The 19,278-nt window shown below is 45.4% G+C and overlaps 1 protein-coding gene across 1 annotated transcript in view; it reads right to left on the bottom strand.

Annotated features, from left to right (window-relative positions):
• Tmc3 (transmembrane channel like 3) overlaps window positions 1–19,278 on the bottom strand; it is a 40,277-nt gene that overhangs the window by 12,836 nt on the left and 8,163 nt on the right. Inside the window, exons 4-13 of the mRNA XM_029568976.1 lie at window positions 15,979–16,060; window positions 13,401–13,507; window positions 12,327–12,425; window positions 12,085–12,227; window positions 10,605–10,752; window positions 9,536–9,579; window positions 6,372–6,519; window positions 4,948–5,057; window positions 2,048–2,126; window positions 606–857 (exon numbers count right to left, since the gene is read on the bottom strand). Coding sequence (XP_029424836.1) covers window positions 606–857; window positions 2,048–2,126; window positions 4,948–5,057; window positions 6,372–6,519; window positions 9,536–9,579; window positions 10,605–10,752; window positions 12,085–12,227; window positions 12,327–12,425; window positions 13,401–13,507; window positions 15,979–16,060 — 1,212 coding nt within the window. The remainder of the gene's footprint in view (window positions 1–605; window positions 858–2,047; window positions 2,127–4,947; window positions 5,058–6,371; window positions 6,520–9,535; window positions 9,580–10,604; window positions 10,753–12,084; window positions 12,228–12,326; window positions 12,426–13,400; window positions 13,508–15,978; window positions 16,061–19,278) is intronic.

The raw sequence follows: 19,278 nt of genomic DNA, 5'->3' as shown, positions 1-19,278 counted from the left end.
TCCCTGGTCCTCCCTGTCTCTCCACAGCCCTGAGCCAGAACCAGGGACCCGCTAATGTTTTCATTTCACATCTTTATACAGCACAGTGGCAGAGGAGGGATTTCTGCCACATGACTGTTCAGAGAATACCTGTTAACTGGAGTTTGGCTCCTGAGATCCAAGGCAAGGCAGGGACTACACAAAACTGGGAAGAATCTAAAGTCTAGGTGCTGAACTGCATGAATTCATTTCCAGGAGGCAATGCTGAGGGGCTACGACTCCATGCAAGATCAAGTTCTACAGCTTAAATGCAGAACAATCAAGGGCCTGATTCTGGAGCAAACACTTAGGTTCAAGTCTTCATCTACTCTCTGCTGTCATGATCTTGGGCAATTTACTTAACCACTGATGTCTTAGTTTCTTCATCTGTGCTTATGAGGGTGACTACACGAGTCTTATGAGGACGATGCTTAGTTACTGCTGCACAAGTCATTGCTTTGATTGCTATGATTAATTTTGAGACTTGGAACATAGAAAAATATAAACCTCACTGAATTTCATTTTCCTTTTTGGTAGCAAAGGAACAATGATGCCTCAGAGAGTTGCTAAGGGGCAGAGGGAAACACCTGGCCAACATATGTCTCCCAGCACTGGCCTTGGGGGCCCTGCGTGTAGAGCACCGTCTTGTTGGCCTTTGTGTACGGCATGGTAGAGGTCAGAATGCTTGTCTCCCCCAAGACCCATGTGCTGGTGCTGTTTCTCCTGAGTCCCATTCCAGACCCGGGTGTGGGCCACTGCCCTCCTTCAGGCGCTGTTCTGGTGGCGAAGAAGGTGGGAGGATCTATCCAATGACTTGTGGTATTTTTGGTAGCCCCTTCCTGTGGGGTGGGAAGGAGGAAGGAAGAAAGGTCATTCACATGTTTATAATTAAGAATCTAGCTTGGGCACAGCAAGGACACCACTGGGTTGCTTCCGGTTAGTCATTCTCTGTCTCCGTCTATCTCTGTCTCTATCTCTGTCCCTCCCTCCTTTCCCTTCTATCCCCCACTCAGCTCTACCTCCTCTCTCTCTCCAGCTCTAGTATCCTTTTTCCTCCTCTCCCTTCCTGTTCCTTTCCTCTCTCCCTGATCATCACCACTTGACTGGAGTGGCCCCATCATAGGGAGTCAGTTGTGATGGACAGTGTGTATTTTTCCCTAATGAGCATCAGAAATGGTTCTATGGCTCCGGGTGACACAGGTGTCTCTTCTCAACCTCATTGGAGGTTCTGGTCAAGTTCATAAGGAGATTGGAGTTCAGTGAGTGAAGTGAGAGACTAATGTTCAAGGTCAGGCTGTTAGTGACAGAAGGACCTAGGTCTGTGTGACTTCAAAGCCCTGGTACAGAACAATGACTTTCCATGGCCTCTTTGGCTTATAGATCTTGAAATTTACGCTAGTATGGTATGCTTTGAGCAAACAACCCTCAGAAAGCCCCTCCTTCCCTGCCTGCCCTCCCCCACCACTCAGGGTGTGCTTGCATGATGACCAGGTTAAAATGGACACCAGAACTGCCCAGTGGGGCTGGGACAATGGCCCACCTTCAGCTGTTTGCTGTGAGAGGACTATTCTCTCTCCTCTGTGAATGAGCACGTGGCCTGTTGTTCTTCCTAGGGTCATTTGCAAAAGCTGTTGAGTCTTTCCTGATGGATTCACAGTAATGAGATAGCAGGGAACAGGAGATGTAGTGTCCACGGCCCCAGGTTCTCACTACAGTATTTTTAGTTTCTTTATCTGGGAAAGGGGTTTAAGTTTTTCCCCTCACCTTGAAAGGACCACAGCGGCATGGTCTGGGATATGCTGTATGGTACACATGTACAAGCAGTAAAGAGGACAAGGAGATAGATAAGGACTCTGACATGGGAGTGTGGTGGGAGGGAAGCCATGGTGGGAAATGGCCCAGGTTAGGTCTTGATGATGGGTGATCATCTGGTTTGGACAGTGGTGGGAAAATGAATGTCCGGTCTGAGCAGTGATGGCTGGTACCATCCAGTCTGGGCGGTAGGTGACCATCCAGTCTGAGCACTCACCTCAGTGTTCATGCTGTTCACTTTGTCAAGGAGAGCAATGATCAAGCTGTAGAGATTTCCCAGGTACAGCACCAATACCCTGAAAATCACAAGCTGCCCTGAGAAACAAGACCAGCACACACAGGGCCACAGGTCCAGAATCTCCAGATGGTTCTAAGCCATTGTAGATATGCCAAAAGAGTTGCTGCTAGTGTGGCTTTGCTTGAGTCACCTGAGTGGCATTAAAAATCACAGATTACAGGGCAGGTGACGTGGCTCAGTAGGTAAAGGCACTTGCTGCCAAACCTGACCATTTGAGTTCGATTCCTGGGACCTACATGGTGGAAGGAAAGAACTAATTCCCCCAAGTTGCTATCTGATTTCCACAGGCATGTTGTAGTATGTGTATGTGTGTGTGTGTGTGTGTGTGTGTGTGTGTGTGTGTGTATACAAATAAAAATAATGCAAAAGAAAACATAGCCGCAGACTTCCCAAATCCTCCTGCTTCAGCAGGTATGGACGGGTTGGGAGTCTGGCAATCACAGTAGCCATCCTTGGACCAGTGTGTTGGAAACACTAGTGCAGCAGACTGAACTTGGGTTTGGGAGTGGAATTCTGTGGAGTGACATAAAATGCCTGTTCCAAGGTGGATTTCCCTGCACTGTCTCATTTGATTTTTGAAAGGAAGTCTATAAAGATTACGTCTTTACAATTTCCATTCAAGGGCCCAGTGACTAGTGACACAAAGAGCTGAATGCAGCTCAGTTCATGAGGTTCAACGGATCAATGTGCCATGTGGGAATCTCAGTGCTCTGCTTTGGAAACACAGGCTGGGGTCCTCAGCAGCACAGAGGGCCTGGGTCAAAGCTACATCATGCAAGCAGCTGCTAGTGAGTGAAATCTGGCCGCAGCAGTCTCCCTCTGCCAATCACTATAGACCTGATGTCAGTTCCCCCTGCGTGGAAGGTTTGGGAAACATCCTGCCGTTGCCCAGGGTCTTATGGGAAATCTGTCTAAAGAAATAAGACAGGAGAGGAAAATAGCAGCTTTTCAGATACTTCAAGGGGTTGGCCATGAACACACTGGGAATCATGGGATCAGTCTCTGGTGATGGGAGAACAGCTTCATCTTAATGCAAAAATTCCACATAGAAATGACAACTCAGTCATCCCTAGGGCCCCCCTTCACCTCTGCAGGGTAGAGGTGACACTGTGTGGACAAATGGCTTCATCAGGGGACACCCTTCCCATTATCAGTGGCTTTCCCTCTGAAATGGTGAAGGGGTTCCCTCTGGCATCACCTCAGGATGATCTCTGCACATGCTGCAGCATGTGTGGGTTCCAGACCCTATGAATGTCCCCAGTGAGTGCTGGAGGAAGGACCTGGGCTATTGCTGCTGCTTAGATAAAAGGTAGCATGGCCTGCTGGTAAGTTATTGGAACAGAAACAATATGTCTTGCTCTTATTACTAGAATTATCCCTCATTTGTCTGGGGTTAAGTCTCCCGATGGCTTTGTTTCTCTAGTTTTGAGTATGAGTAACGAGGCCAATCTGTGTAATAGGATTGCTGTTACACCAAATGCAATAATGGAATTGATTCTCCCCAATGCCTGTGGGCAAGGAAGGAACCTAGAAAGGCCCTTCTCATCCAGGTCAGAGAGGTGCAGAATGGAGTAGAAGAAGGAGGTGAGGAGCCAGGGGCCCTTGAGCCTCACCCTGCCCCAGGTCTACCCTGCATTGTGGAGTTTTGGTCAACTCCTTGATCTTTCTAGTTATGGTCTTCTGTCTTTGAAATAGTGGTAGAATGTCACGGGTTAGTGAGCTGTTGTAGTCTTTAAGTCAGACCTTTCCCTCACCTATTTTTGTAAATAAAGTGGCATGGCCACACAGCTCAGCAGTTTGTTTGCCTGACACCTGTGACTGCTTTCATGTTCCTAACTTAGAGCTTGGAGTTGGGACAGAGATGTATGTGTGGGTAGCAGAATCCAAAATATTGACTGTCAGGGGCTGGAGAGATGGCTCAGTTGTTAAGAGCATTGGCTGCTCTTGCAGAAGACCTGGGTCCGGCCCCCAGCACCCACATGGTGGCTAACTACCATCTATAACTCCAGTTCCAGAGGATTCAACACCCTCTTCTGACCACTGCAGGCATTTCATGACACGGGTACACTTACATCCATGCAGGCAAATGCCATAAAATAAAAATAATAAATAAAATACTAAAATATTGACTGTCATGCTCTTTTCGGAAGATGTCCTCTGACTCTTGAGTGGAAGCAAGCCTTCTGAAAGCAGTCTGAAATTTGGGGAAGGTCATGAGGGATCACAGATGAGAGCCTGGAGAAGCCCTAGTGAACAGGGTGGGGAGCATGCAAATGGGGCTCTATACCTCTCTCTGCCATACTGTTTACCAACACAGCAACTAAACTGGAGGAGGAGACAGAACTCCATGGAACAGAAGCAGGTTTTCAGGAAGACAGGCATGATGCCCTTCCTAGAAAGCAACATGGCTCTAACTCCAGAAAGGCAGTCTTGGGATGTTCCCTTGGGTACACAATCTTCTGTGACTCAGGCCACCTTTGCGTCATAGTCAAACCATGGAGGGAATTTAATGATGAAGAAAACCAAGCTGCGTTCTGTCGTCTTCTTCCTCCTCTGTGTCTGCTTTTCCTGCCTACTTCTTCCCTCTTCCCCCTCCTCCTCTTCATTACAGTTATATTACCTGCATCATTCTGAACCCCCCCCTCTTCCCGTCTCCTTTCCTTTCCCTTCCACTGTCCCAAGCTTCTCTTGAGCTGCAAAGGGAAAGTTCTATGCTAAATGCCAGAGAAAGGACACAAGCCCTGGTTCTTCGGAGATTTTGTCCCTTCGGGTGGCAGATGGCTGAACTATGGTGGGGTCCAGAAAGCAGGATGTCATACCTTGCCAGCTGGAAGCGCAGTGTGGTTCGGGGGTGGTACATCTCCAAGGCAGCGATGAGGTCAAAGGCAGAGGGTGCCAGCATGGTGACAAGGGAGACTACCACACTCACCTATGGAGAGAGCACATGCCAGATCTGGGCTTCTTCTTCCCTCACCACAGCTCATTCAACTGCATTTGGTCTGATATCTGGTCATTCAGTATTCACCGGACACCAAGCCCCTGATTAGAAACCTCTCCAAGTTTTTTATTCCTTTTCTAGAAGACCTCCATCATCCCATCGCCAACTTGTTCCTTTCTGGACTTCCTTTTAGAATTCTGAGGGCACTCTCTCATGCCATCTGGGGCTCACTAGCATTTCTGTCACATCTGTCAATTACCAAATCATTGTGTTTATTCTTCCCTGGCCTTGGATGGAGGATGGAAATAATTGCGATTATTACGAATAGAAAGGGGAAGGCAGAGAGGTAATTGAATATTCTCTGTGTACATGGGAGATTAATTACCTAGAGAAGCATGCCTGGCTCTTGTTTGTCTGGACTTATAGCAAAAGAAAAGAAGCGTTTGAGTTGGTATATAAAACGTTTGAGCTAAAATAAGAAATAATCTCTGAGTAGATCTTTAAAAACCTGCCCATCTATTTATAAATGTGTAAGACGGTATACATTTACTTGGCTAACATAACTGATATAAAATAGAAAAGATATTTTAGGGACTGTCTTGGGAAAAGGTTACCTAGTGTAAAGTCAGGTTTAAGAAATGATTGCACATTGATGAATACATTCAGGATAAATCCGTAGTCATCTAATTGCTTACACAATCCACTTTTTAAGTAGATGCTGGTTATTTTTTATCAGAGTAGTCTGAAAGGTAGTTTTGCACTATTGCTGCCTTTTCAATTCTTTACAGACAAATTGGACCAAACTTTCAGGACAAGAGTCTTAGAACAAATACTAAAAAATTCTAAAATTGTCCATAACCTTCTACTTGGTAATTTTCTATTTATTGGCATTTAACACAAATAGAGGTGGGTTGTTCAGTGTACAAGCTGTTCGTGTGGATTTGGTTCTGGAAAGTACTTAAGTGTTAGACAGCAGGCAGTTGGTGGAGTTTGATACACAAACTGAGATTCAGCCAGAGCCCATGCCTGGAAGAGTGGATGTGAAGGAACAGAAGTAAGGAAAAATGGCAAAGCTCAACCACGAAGGTCAGTATGAAGACCTAGGGGTGTTCATCAATCAAGATCCTTCCAGTCCTTTAACCAGGCCTTGTGCTTGCTGAATGTCCTTGTCCCTGCTGTAGGACCAAAGGACTGAATTGTTCACTAGAGACATTTTACCCTACTCCACTAAAGAAACAGAAGCATTGGCAATATTGGCGTTCCTCTTGGAGTGTACCTGCTAACATAACTACTGGGCACTGGTACCTCATTCTTTTCCCAAAGCGTCAGCTCCTTCTTTGACTGTTCCAGCTTCTGGGACCTGTCCACCACAAAATAGATGAGATAGATGCTGCCTGCCAGTGAGAGGAGCACCAGGATGTTGGCGATGATCCTCAGGCAGATGGTCACTGCCCTGCAGAGAGAGACAGCGCCATGATGCAGATGGTGGGATTTAGGGACAGGAGCCTGTCCTCTGCTTAGGGGCTCTCTGCTTTACCCAGCTCAAATCCTCATTTTCTAAGAGATCAACACAGAGTTATAAATTCAACCACCCAGCATCTTGGAACTTTTTTGGGTTTAGGACAAACAACCAAGCAAACATTGGTTTTAGAATCCAAGTATGTAGGTTTCAGTTTCAGTTTCGTCACTTAAAATTGGAGTCCTATAGTACTGAGGGATGGCACAGTTAATAAAATGCCTGCCATGCAAGCATCAAGACCTGAGTTTGGATCCCCAGGACCCACATAAAAAGTGCAGGCAAGGTGACAAGTGCCTGTAACCCTAGCACTTGGTTGTGGGGAGGCAGAGATAGGCAGATCACCAAAGTTAGCTGGCTGGCCAGCCTATCCAGATCATTGCAATTTAGGTTTAGTCAGAGATGCTGTCTCAAACCTTAAAGGTGGAGGGTGATTGAGGAAAGATGTCTGACATCTACTTCTGGCCTTCCTGTACTTGCCTATGTACATGCTGGACTACACTAGCAAATATATGCAACACCACACACACGCATACACACAAACACACACACACACACACACACACACGCATGCACGCACGCATGCACGCACTTGGAGTCCTATGATGCAGACAGCAATTCATGTCAATGTGTTTGGCAGAAGAGGAGGGACTGAGAGGAGGAGGAATTGCTTGCCTGTCCGCTGACAGTTAATGGCCTGCCCATCATTCCACACAATGTGTCTGACATCTTGCCATGTATTTACTTGATTATTCTCTTTCCCTCTGGAGTATGAATTCTTAGAATCTTTAATCTTCTGTGTCCACAGCTCTGAGCACACCTCAGCATATTTAAGTGCTTAATAAACATTTGTTAGATGACCCAGTCAGTAATAGAGCAGCCCAGTGACCATGAGATGGGATGTGTGCACATTTCCTTCCTCATTTGGTCTCATTTCCCTAGAGGCTCTGATAGTGTGGGAAGATTTATAAATCAATAGTGATTCTAGAACTTAAGTAGAACACACTTTTTTTGAGCACTGGGCAACTGACTGGCTGACCAGTTGGTGGATTCCTAAGGCTTTTTTTGTTGTTATGAATTTTAGGGGTTGTTTTAGTTTGGTTTGCCTGAAAGCCAAACTCTACAGAAAGATTTGTCTGCAGATAGTTGATTTTGGAAATAGTTCCAGAAAGCAGGAACTCCTCCAGTGAGGGCTGGAGAAGTGGTAGAGAGATGAGCTATCACCGAAGGATGAGTGGTGGAATTGGCCACAGCTAGAGGCAGCTGGAGGCCTTCTCAGAGCCATGGACACTCCCAGACTGCCCAGCATTAAACAGACAAGGCTTCATCCCCATTCCCTGTGGCCCAGAGTAAGTTCATGGACAATCTTTCTCAGTGTACATCCAGTTTGTGAATGACAGTACATGAGCATGGGCTTGGATCCTGGGAATACTTCCCGGAGCAGCCCTGGAGGCAGCCACCAGTAGGGTCATGCAAGGGGATATGCATGCAGCTAGTGTAGCCTGCACAGTCCTGTCTGAAGAAAGGGGAAGGGCCAAGAGGATTTGAAGGGGCACATAAGAAGCATACTATCCCTTCCATGAAGCTCAACCACTGGAGACCTTGGGCAGATCATGACATTCCCCTCTGTGTATATTTCAGCCCTTCAACTGCATACAAAGGAACCAAGTCCTAAATGAAATGATGAAGGGCACCTTCAAGGTCAAAAGAAAAACACATGCTAGATACAGTGGAGCTCTGAGGCAGAGCCATCCATGTCATTCTGCCTCCAGAGCATACAGTGATCATTCCTAGGATCATGCTATTCACATAGGGTCAGTCTGGAGGAATCAATGGATGGTCTCATGGCCATGCACCTGCCATCCTTCCTGGTGATCACACCAGTAAAGGTGTTTTGGGAATCAGAGCAGAGTGGCCAATCAAATGAAAATGCACCCCTTTCTCTGCTCCTCTCCTGGTCCTGAGTATCAATTATTTGTCTTCCTCAGAAGAGGACTTGTGGAAGAGGGATGAAAAGCTGCTTCCTTTGCTTGCTTGAGTGATGAATCATTGTAGGTCTGTTTGACCTGGAATGAACTTAGGGTGGCTATAATTTTCACACATTCAAATCACTTGGTAAGACTTGCTAAAAAGATGAACTCTCTGTTCTACAGCTAGAGATGTTAATCTAGCAAACTGAGCTCTGCTTTCAGAGTCTATAGATGACTGCTTATTTTCTGGACCTCTCAGAAGTCTGATGGGTCCCATCTGTCACTTCTCTATGGACAAGATACAAGTCAGAAAGGTCGAGGGAACTTAGTGGGTTTCAGGAACTCATGCCGGGGAGGCCTGGAATCCACCCCTCCCAATTGCCCCTGTGGAGCCCTTCCCATCACTGTTTCCTTCATTCTCAGAAGCCAAGTGTCCATGCCTTTATCCAGCACCATAAAAACTTAAGAGGAGGACTACAGAACCAGAAGGGATAGGAGGTGGGGGAAAATGTCTGTCTCAACAAAGACAGGGCCATCATCTCTTCCTTGCCATCAGTTCCTTTGTTAAAGATCTCACAGCAGACCCAGCAGATCATCTTGGGAGACTGTGGACATGAACTCCTTGTTTCATAGGATTTCAGATATTTGTTTCTAAATAAAATTAGTCCTAATGCCACTCACATGTTTGCTTCCTTTAGCAAACTAGAAATTGGCACTAAAAATACCCATTTTATTATGTAAGTAAAAGAACAGGAAACCTGTCAATTTCAGACCTCCCATCCTGCTTTGACAGCTATGCAAGGAGGAAGCACTCCTTAGTAAGCTGTGGGAAAGGAATGGGGTCCCCACAGTCACAGTACTAAGGAGACTGGTATTAAGAAGGAGGAGCTGCCTCACAATTATGAAAACAAGATAAATATAATTTGATTAATTTTTGTGCCAAATTAGATCCAAACGTAATGAGTAGGAATATTAATACTTGCATGTTTTTGCTTTTTTTCTTTTCCTGTTCTTCTAGTATCGCCTCCTTGAAGGAAAAACAAATACAGCATCAGAAGCTTAGCATTGTAAGGAAATAGAATCACTAGAAATAATTTATTCAGCTGGGCACAGCCCTATAATCCCAGAACTCATGAGGTGGAGGCATGAGGATCAGGAGTTAAGGGGCATCTTTGGTCACATAATACGTCTACTGCCAGCCTGAGCATCAATAAAAGTATTATGCAGTATTTTAATTCTTATCTTCAATATCTAAGACTTTCTTCTGTAAGTATCTATTGATCATAGTGAATTAGGTATCAATTATCTAATCTATTGAGATAAAGAAATTAGAGATGGGGGGCTGGAGAGATAGTTCAGCAGTTAAGAATACTGACTGTTCTTGCAGAAGACCTGGGTTCGAATCCTAGCATCCACATGGCAGCTAACAACTGTCTGTAACTCCAGTTCCAGGGGATCTGACCATCTCTTTTGTCCTCTGCGGGCATTGCAATACATGGGTGCACTTACCTACATGCAGGCAATACATGCATACACACAAAATAAAAATAATAAATATTAAAGAAATTAGGGATTGGGAAAAAATGGAAAGAGGAAGACTGATACATATTTTGAATTATGGAAATATTTTTTTTCTCAAAATAAGGCACCTATGACATTCAGCTAATGCAAATCTGGTTTTGATCACCTTTACTTATAAGTCAAAGATAAAAACATATGCATAATGTATAGAATATTTATTCATTCATAGATTATACACATACACTATGGTAAGAATCCATCGTGTAAATTATCCAAATTGCACAAATCAAAATTTTAGAAGGATGAAACAAGTCACAAAAATAAAGAGAAGTTCTGAACTTTCGTTCTCATGCCCTATGGGTTCATTTGGTGCATTTCCAGAACAGGCTCACTTTAGTGGGACTGTTGCCCTGGACCAAGGCCTGACGGGAAGAGGGCAGTGCCGACTCTGCCAGCAGGGGGCGCCAGCTGTGTGACTGTTCAGGCTCCTCAGCATCCTCCCTGGTCTACTGGACAGAAGCCTTCACTCACCCTGATGCTGTTCACAATGGCAGCGGTTTTGCTCTCTGCAGCTTCTGGGTTTCCAATGAGGTAATCCCAGGCACAAAACACCCGCCAGCAGAAGGTGTAGTTTTCATTGGAAGCACTGGCGAGGCTGGTGCGGGAGTTCTTAGCCATCCTGCAAAAGATGACCCCAGGCCAGGTCACAGGGGCAGGGACGGGGGCAGGGATGGGCCCACATTGGCTAAGGTGGACCACAACCTGATGCACAGCCTTTGTGCAAACTGCATAGCCGTTTCCTGACACAGCTCCTCAGTCACTGCTTGGCAAGCAGAGAGCTGGGGATGTCACTGTCTCTTGAACGCTCAGACTACCCTTTCACTAGTGTGGAAACTACAGAGGCCATTATCTTGTGAGCCCATTTGATAGTCCCACCAGCACTGTAGTGGCCAATCGTCACTGAGGTGTGCTGGTCTCTGGAGGTCTCATGTCTGCGGCAGTGTTATGGCCCTCCCTCTGAGCTGAAGTTGCCCGTGGTAACTTCTCCCAAGGGATTCCAAAGAACATGCTTGGACACAGCATTCCTTTAGATACTTGAAGTCAGTAGACATGAACTCTCCTCAAATGAAGCTCTGTCTCTACGACCACTTCTCCAGTAATAAGCTTTTGGCTTTCCTCCCTACTGATATATTTCTTGCTCCCAAGTTTGGTCTGACTTGATTTTAAAAGGCAAAGTTAAAGGACTGATGTTGTTCTGTGGGATCTTGAGGCCACCAGAAGTTAAGCTGGAAAGTTTCAGTCATCTGAAGGCCCCCAAGTCACTGTGGATCTTCTCAGGTTTTGTGGATTTGCTTATTTATTATGCTGTTTCTGACCCGAAGCACTGCTATTTGCACTTGGCTAGCATGGCACCTGGGCAGGGGCAAAGAGCAGAAAGTACACATGAGCTGAGGTGGGGGTCAGGGCTCTCCCTGGGTCAGAGTCCCTCTGACATGCTTCAGTTTTTCTAGCTCTACATAGAAGCACTGGAGGCCAAGCTGGAAGGGAACCTGGTGGTTGTCTGAGTCAACCTACCCAAAGAGGGAAAGTTGAGGTTGCCACATGACTCAGAATGGAGCTCCCAGCAGAACTCTTAACTCTAGCCAGTTTGCTTTCTTTTGTACTGTGCTCTCCCCTCAAGGATGACTAGGAGGCATCAATGGCAGTTTGCCACCAGGTCACAAATAAACATATAGCCAAAGAGGGCCGTTTGCTTTCTGTCACCTCTGCTCACCTAGAATGTATTATTCGTCTTTCATAAGTATAGTTATGGTATGAAATTATATATTCTGTAAATCTCTAAGCTTGCCCCTCCAGACCCCTCACAGAATCTAGCACAAGGTAGCTGTTGAATCTCCTCTTCTGTATAATGTGTACAGTGACCCCTGACTATACAGGGTAATTGACAGGATGAAATGAAATCACACATGTCCTAACTCCTGACATGGGCTTGAGAAATTGACAGTCATACTTCTTTAAGAGAATGATGAAGCTGTAGGCAAACACTGCCATCCCCACCAGGAAATAGGCCAAGGGCAGGCGGTAGCCGGCTCTCCCGATCCTCCTTTCTCTGCCGTAGTAGCCATAGAACAGGACGGAGTACTGGAGGTATCCCTGGGAAGAGAACACTAGAGTAGTTTCTGATCCCAGGTCCCAGAACTGAGGCCCTTCATCCCTCCCTTAAGGCCAGAGCATAGCCAACATCAGCCTCACCCCCAGGGACCAGATGGTATCCAGATCTTGGGCAGACATGACCTGCTCCTGGGGGATGGTCTTGCTGACTGTGCTTCCAAAAGGCTGGCCTGCGATCAGCTGTTAAGAGAGGAAAAGATGGCATGTTCCTCTGGCCAAGGGAACTGGAGAAAAAGGACAGTAGATGCCCCATGTGCCTGTGGAGATGCCATACACAGAGCATCTCTTGGGGATGGATTTCTGGTACATTTCCTCTGACAGGAAGGTAATCTCCAGTGACAGATTTCTTTGGCCTGATTAGGGCTTGCCTACCTGTGTCATTATTGCCTGAGCCCATTTGATAGAACTAGAAGTAGTGTCTATGGGTAGATCATTGTCGGCCCCAACTCTGCTTACTTTATGAGGAAATGAATGGCCCTGTTTGTTTAAGAGGATAAAGTTCAGTTGGAACACTGGGTAGACACAAGGGTATATAGACCAAATCCAGTAGTCTGTTCTCTTCTTATGTGGCCTGAGAGCTATGAATGATTTCTCATTTTGAAATGGATAGGGAAAATTATAAAAAGAAAAATAATACTTGGGAACAAATTTTAAAATTATATGAAATTTAAATTTCAGCAACACTTACTGATCTGTGAACTGCTTACAGCTGTTCTTGAGGTATAAGGCAGGTTTGAGTACTAGTGACAAAGTGTGAAATATCAGGGCTGGATAGATGGCTCAGCGGTTAAGAACACTGGCTGTTCTTGCAGAAGACCCGGGTTCGAATCCCAGCACCCATATGGCAGCTAACAACTATCCGTAACTCCAGTTCCAGGGGATCTGACAGCCTCTTCCGTCCTCCATGGGTATTGTACGACATGGGTGCACTTACCTACATGCAGGCAATACATACATACACATAAAATAAAATGAAAAATAATAAAATAAAAATATTTTTAAAAAGTGTGAAATACCTACCATGTGGCCCTTTGCAGAAAAAGCTGCTACCCCCAAACTGGCCTTCACACCAGGATAATAAGAATGGCCAATTGAACCACCTACCACTCCCTCCCTTTAGTGCCTGGCACCTTCCCATCCCGGGACAGTTCTTACCTCTGGAATGACAATAAAAGCACCTGTCATCACTGTGAGCACGATGTTAATTCCGAACAACCACCTCAAGAATATGAAGTAGGAGGCCACACCCGACCCAAAGTGACCTATAGAAAGACAAGATGAGAATAGGTCTGCTCAACCCTCATAGTGCAGCGTCTCCACTGGATAGCACTACGATTTTGCCCTCACCAGCAGCACACACAGGAAGAGGGCTGTTATTGTATCCGAGTCCCCCAGTGGCAGCTTAGCTGCCTGTGTTTGTCCTCTGGTTGAATATGCAGAAAATAAACTCTAGTTTACCAAAAATACTATTTAAATGTTCTTAAAGACTTATTTTATGTGTATGAGTGTGTTGCCTACATGTATATAAGTGCACCCATGTTGTGCAATTCCCATGGAGGCCAGAGAGAGCATCAGAGCCCCTGATACTGGAGTTACGGATAGTTGTTAGCTTCCATGTCAGTGCTGGGAACCAAACCCAGGTCCTCTGGAAGAACAGCCAGTGCTCTTAACCACTGAGCCACCTCTCCAGCCTCATTTTTTAATAATTAAATAGAACCTAGATAACTTCCCTTTACCATTATGATTAGATAGGTCTCCATTCTAAGATCTTATCATTTATATTTTCTTTAAAGTTTTTTCATGATTTCCAACTGTGCATTCAAATATTTAATGGAATATTAAAATGAAAGTGTTAAGGTTCACATAGCCCTGCCTTCTCACCAACAGGATCTCAAGGACTTCTCATGCTCCTGAGAAAAGGAAACCTAGCTGATAAGCACCTTGGTCTTTGAAGTCAAGAGAAGCAGACTTTTCTCCACTGTTGGGACAACACAGCAGTCTTCCCCTTTGATCTCTAAAGAGGACAGGTTTTAACAGTCCTTCTCTCCCACTCCCACCCCCCCAACTTTAAAAAAATACGTCTTCTTGCCTTCTGCAGGAAGCAGAAGTCTCCCTTTTAAAAAGACCCCAGCTCAAGACCCGGGCAGACATTTTCCATGCCCAGAAGGGAGTCTGTTCCATGTGTTCCTTTGCTAATAAACCCTATTTTGATGGAGTTTTAGCTGTGCCTCGGTGCCTCATCATCCATTCGCTCGTTCTTTGCCAACTTTTTACCTATCAGAAAGGACTAGACTTACTTGTTGAAACAGTTGAATCAGTTGTCCCAGCAATATTTACAGAGCAATTTTGGCTGACTTTAATAATTATCAGTTCCCCCCGCCCCCGCAAAAAAAGTCCATATTCCTATCTGTTTCTGAAATGTTTGCCTAGTCCTTTGATTTTTTTTTTCTTTTTTTTTTGTCTTTTTGCGATAGGGTCTCCTTGTAGTCACAGCTCACCTGGAATGCACTATGTAGACCAGGTTGGCCTCCATCTCACAGAAATCCACCTAACTCTGCCTCCCAAGTGTTAGGATTAAAACCATGCTCTACCAAGCCTGGCTGTCTAGTACTTTGAATGCCAGTGAGTTCCTATACTGTGCTGTGCTGAACTATCTGGTTGTTTAGCTTTATATTTTAACCTTTAGATCATGTAATTTAATGGAAATTTTTTCTTCCATTTTATTTTATCTCTTGGATATTTTTCTTCTGTGTGTTCAAGACAGTACTGTTAGGAGTTAGTTAAGGGTAGACACTAAGGGAGAAGGTCAGAAGGAGAGAAGAGAAACTATTCCCACTTAACTCTGGGAATGTGTCAAAACAAGGCCATACACCAAAAAATAAGACTATGGGCCTGACAAGGCCATTAGTCAGACATCAGTCATCAGTCCTTGGCAGGGCCATAAGGGCCAAAAGACAGTATTAGAAGAGGGAGACAGGAGAGGAAAACCTGTGGACCCTGTGAAAGAACCAGCCCAGAAGTCACTTGGTGGTCTACCAGCTCTGGAGACCCCACCTGGCAGGACAGGGCATTCTGTTCTTTCCTCTCTGCCTCAATAAAAGCCTGCTTTCACACCTTTCTGACTCTTTGCCTTATTCCTCCCTGGGCATTCAGTTCATTGCCTGCCTCTGGGAAGAACCCTGACTCCAGGGCAATGGCCCTCAGCTCACACACAAGTATGAATTTTACTGGAATTGCATTAAACTTGTGAACTGATTTTGGGAAAATCTATACCTTCCAGCAAACGGTCCCCTATCTACAGATGTTCAAAGCCTCTGTTCCAATTTCATGCTTTCTTTCACTTCAGGATGATTATTAAGTTTGTTTATTTCTGGTAGGAAGGATGTGTGTGTGTATGTGTGTGTGTATGTGTGTGTGTGTGTGTGTGTGTGTGTGTGAGAGAGAGAGAGAGAGAGAGACTTATTTTTAGCATACGTTTTCTAAATCCTTATAGTAAGTTCTATAAAAACATGTATAATGTCATGCTTGTCTTTTGAAATGACCTATTTATCCTCATTGCTTTTGATGAGGGAGGGCAGATTGGTCCTCCATCTCTGAGAACCATGTGAGCAGCATGCCCAGCTCTGCAAGTGCCCTGGGCTGCCTACATAACACGATGGCCAAGGCCCACCCAACTTCTCAGACTGCACTGCCATGCTTGCTTACTGTGGCCTCATCTAGTGTAAATACTTACTCTCAATTTTCTTTATCCTCATTTCCCAGGGGATGAAGATGACCGCAAAGTTACAGGCCAGACGGGCAAGTTTCCGCCAGAGCTAGAAGGAGAGGCCACAATTAGAAAGTTTCTCATTCATGGGTTTGGCAAGGACTGGGACTCTGGGGTCCTAAGTAGAGGAGGGACTCCCAGACACACTCACAGAACCTTTAACTATGGCTTCACAGGCCATTAACAGCCCCAGGACTAATATAACCTCTTATCTTCCTCTGTCCTGACTAGGTTAGGTGGTACATACCTGCTCTAAGCTCTGAGCTGTAGAGTCTGAATTGATCTACATATTCTTCCCACAATCATTCTTTTTTTTGAGACAGAGTTTCATGTATCCCAGGCTGGCCCTAAACCCACTATGTATCAGAGAATGATCTTGAACCTCTAATCTTCCTGCCTCTACCTCCCAAGTACGGGGATGTGCAGGTGTATATCACTGTGTGGGTTTATGCATTGCTGACTGAAATAAGGGTTTTGTGCATGCCAGGGACTCACTTTCCCAATAGCTACATCCCAGTCCCAGGGTATAGATTCTTTGCTTTATTCATACCAATTCTGAGGAAAGACCAAGAAAGTGGTGATCATGAAGGAATGTCATCTCAAGACATTCATTCGATTCTGTTATAGACCTCTAGTAGCTCTGTGTCAGGAAGTCAGTGACTTACCAAACTCCCCAGGTGATTCTATGTACGCCCGTTTAAGGACCAAAAGTCTAGTGTCTTCCCAGAAAAATGAGCACACAACAAGCGCATTGCATACCCGACTATAGAGTCGCTTCCTAGCTTCTGTCCTAGCAGAAGCTGCCAGGAATAAGGTTGGGAAATTTGTCTTGCGCATTTAAGATGCAATTGCCAAAAGTCTGAAATTCTTTTGTTCTCAAAGGAGAATAAAGCAAAATGTGCCCCCATGCTGTCTTTGTTCTCTGGCAGAATTGGCAGGTTGTACATTTTAACACACAAACAATCTGGGTTCGTGTTGGAAGCAAATGATATCACTGCACAAAGAAGGGCTACAAATGTAATTACAGCATTCTCAGCTGTAAGACAACACACGCTCCTGACACAGGCTTACATGATAATGTCATTCTGGATGTGTCTGCTAAGGCCAGATGGCTGCTTGCCAATGGAAATCTGAATTTTATCAGAAGTTGGAATTGTCTTCAGCTTGTGATTTGAGGTGTGAGTCAAAAACAGCCATTCCTGGGAGCAATCACAGCTGGAAAGAAATGACCGTTTATAAATTCACCTTGCTTGGGTCACTGGTCTCTCTTGCAATTTTCTTGTGTCTGCCTGGCATCACCTGCATTTTGTACACCTGCTCCACCTCTGGAGCACAGAGAACATCTCCAAGCTTTCTGACTCCCTGTCCAAATGGCATCTGGGAGGCAGGACTGCTCAAACATCCTTTGGCAACGGCCTGGGGTTAGAAAACATCTGCACTGTTTTGAAGTCCTAAAGTCTGTGAAGGACAGGACAGGCGCCCAGAGATCTGAGCTCTAGCTCCATCTCTACAGCTGTCTTGCTCTGAGCCCTGTGGAAGTTATTTCCTTGGGTCTCTATCAGCTCATGTGCAGAAGGAGCAGCAGAGCTCAGTGAGAGGCACCCAGTACTTTTTGAATGGATGATTTCAGTGCCTGGCTGAAGCAGGGTAGCTGTGCAACTGCAAGATGGAAAGTCTCCATGTCAGCCTGGAGCCCAGGAGCCAGACTCAGAGTGCACCGGCTTGAAGGACTGCCTCTGTCACCCCTCCAGGCTCATTTTGCAATGAGAGCCTATGATAGCTTTGCCTAGGAGGCCTTCCTAGAGTCAAAGGAAGGGATGGAGCGGTGTGGAGTGCTGCCAGTTGTGGAATGCCACCTTCTGGATGTGGCATGGCCCATACTCTTGAACTCTCTTTAGCTATGATTATCTGTAGGACTGCCTGTCTCTGCTTCCAGCGTACTAGGATTAAAGGCGTGTGCCACCACACTGGCTTTGCCCCAGTTATTTAGTTAGGTGCTTATTCTTTTCTCTTTGGTAAGAAAAAAGTTCACCTGGGATATGTGTGTTCTAACAACATCAAAGCTCCTGAAAAGTGCAGTCATTCCCAGCATGCCTGGAACCACCAAGCTGCATTTGCCTGCAGTGCAGACAGTGAACAAGGCAAGACAAATGGCAGCTGATGCAGAGCTTGAATCCTGGCAGAGAGAGGACAGCCACAACCAAGCCAATGGCACTGAAGGCAGTCCCCCAGTGCAGGAGGCAAAGGCGCGGTCACACAGGGAGGTCTGGAAGTCTAGCTGCTGAGAATACACTTGAGCTGAGGTTTGAATGAATAGGAAGCAACATTTAACAAATAAACTGGAATAAACTGGAGGAATACCTACTGTCTTTATGCATCAAAGGTCTAGCAGAAGAGGAGGCACAGAACTAAACTGAATCAGACGGAAATGTTCCCTACTTAGCCACTGACAATTCTTTCAACAATTGGGCAGCCATGCCCAATAAGTACTGGTGAAACTTGCAGTCAGTCTCTAGGAATTGCTGAAAATTGGGGTTACCTTCACACTCCAAAACCTGCTTTGAATTGCTCAGAATATGCCTTTAATATAGGTGAGCTTTATTTGGGGGTGGGAGCAGGGCTTTGCTTTGTAGTTCAGGCTGGCTTCAAACTTGCAGTCTTTCTGTCTCTGCCTACTAAGTGCAGGGATTATAGGCATGTGCCTATACTGAACTAGTCTGTTAATGTAGTTTTACCTTAAATATACCTTAAAAGTCTTTTAATGTATGGTGAATTTGCTAAAAGCTCCAACAACTTTTTATTGCTGTATATAGTATGTCCTTTGAAGTCAAACAAGTTCTTCTGTTATTTAAAGTTGTTTCCCCATAGCACCACATGTGGTTTATTGAGTGCAGCATATGGAGTCCTTGGCCTTTTCGATCATGAAGTAGAAGATTTCATTGAGAGTAGAAGAAAGAATGCCAAGGCCAAACTCTGAGGATTTTTAAAAATCATTTTACAGACATAGAAGCTTTAATTTAATCTTCACTAAGAATATTTTTGTCTCAGAAAATTTAGTGAGTGTGCTGGATAGCTTAAGTGTCAACTTGACACACCTGGGTTGAGGGAGCCTCAATTGGGGAATTGCCTCTATTGGACTGGCCTGTGGCCATGTCTGAGGGGCATCTTCTTGATGAGTGATGTGGGAGGGCCCAGCCCACTGTGGGTGGTGCCACCCCTGGGCAGGTGGGCCTGTGTTGCATAAGAAAGCAGGCTGAGCAGGAGCCA

Source organism: Nannospalax galili, unplaced genomic scaffold (genome assembly GCF_000622305.1).
Source record: "Nannospalax galili isolate Female #2095 unplaced genomic scaffold, S.galili_v1.0 scaffold902, whole genome shotgun sequence".
In the NCBI taxonomy this organism is placed as follows: domain Eukaryota; kingdom Metazoa; phylum Chordata; class Mammalia; order Rodentia; family Spalacidae; genus Nannospalax; species Nannospalax galili.
Note: the sequence above shows the minus strand (reverse complement) of the source record. Positions and strands in the feature narration are given on the sequence as shown.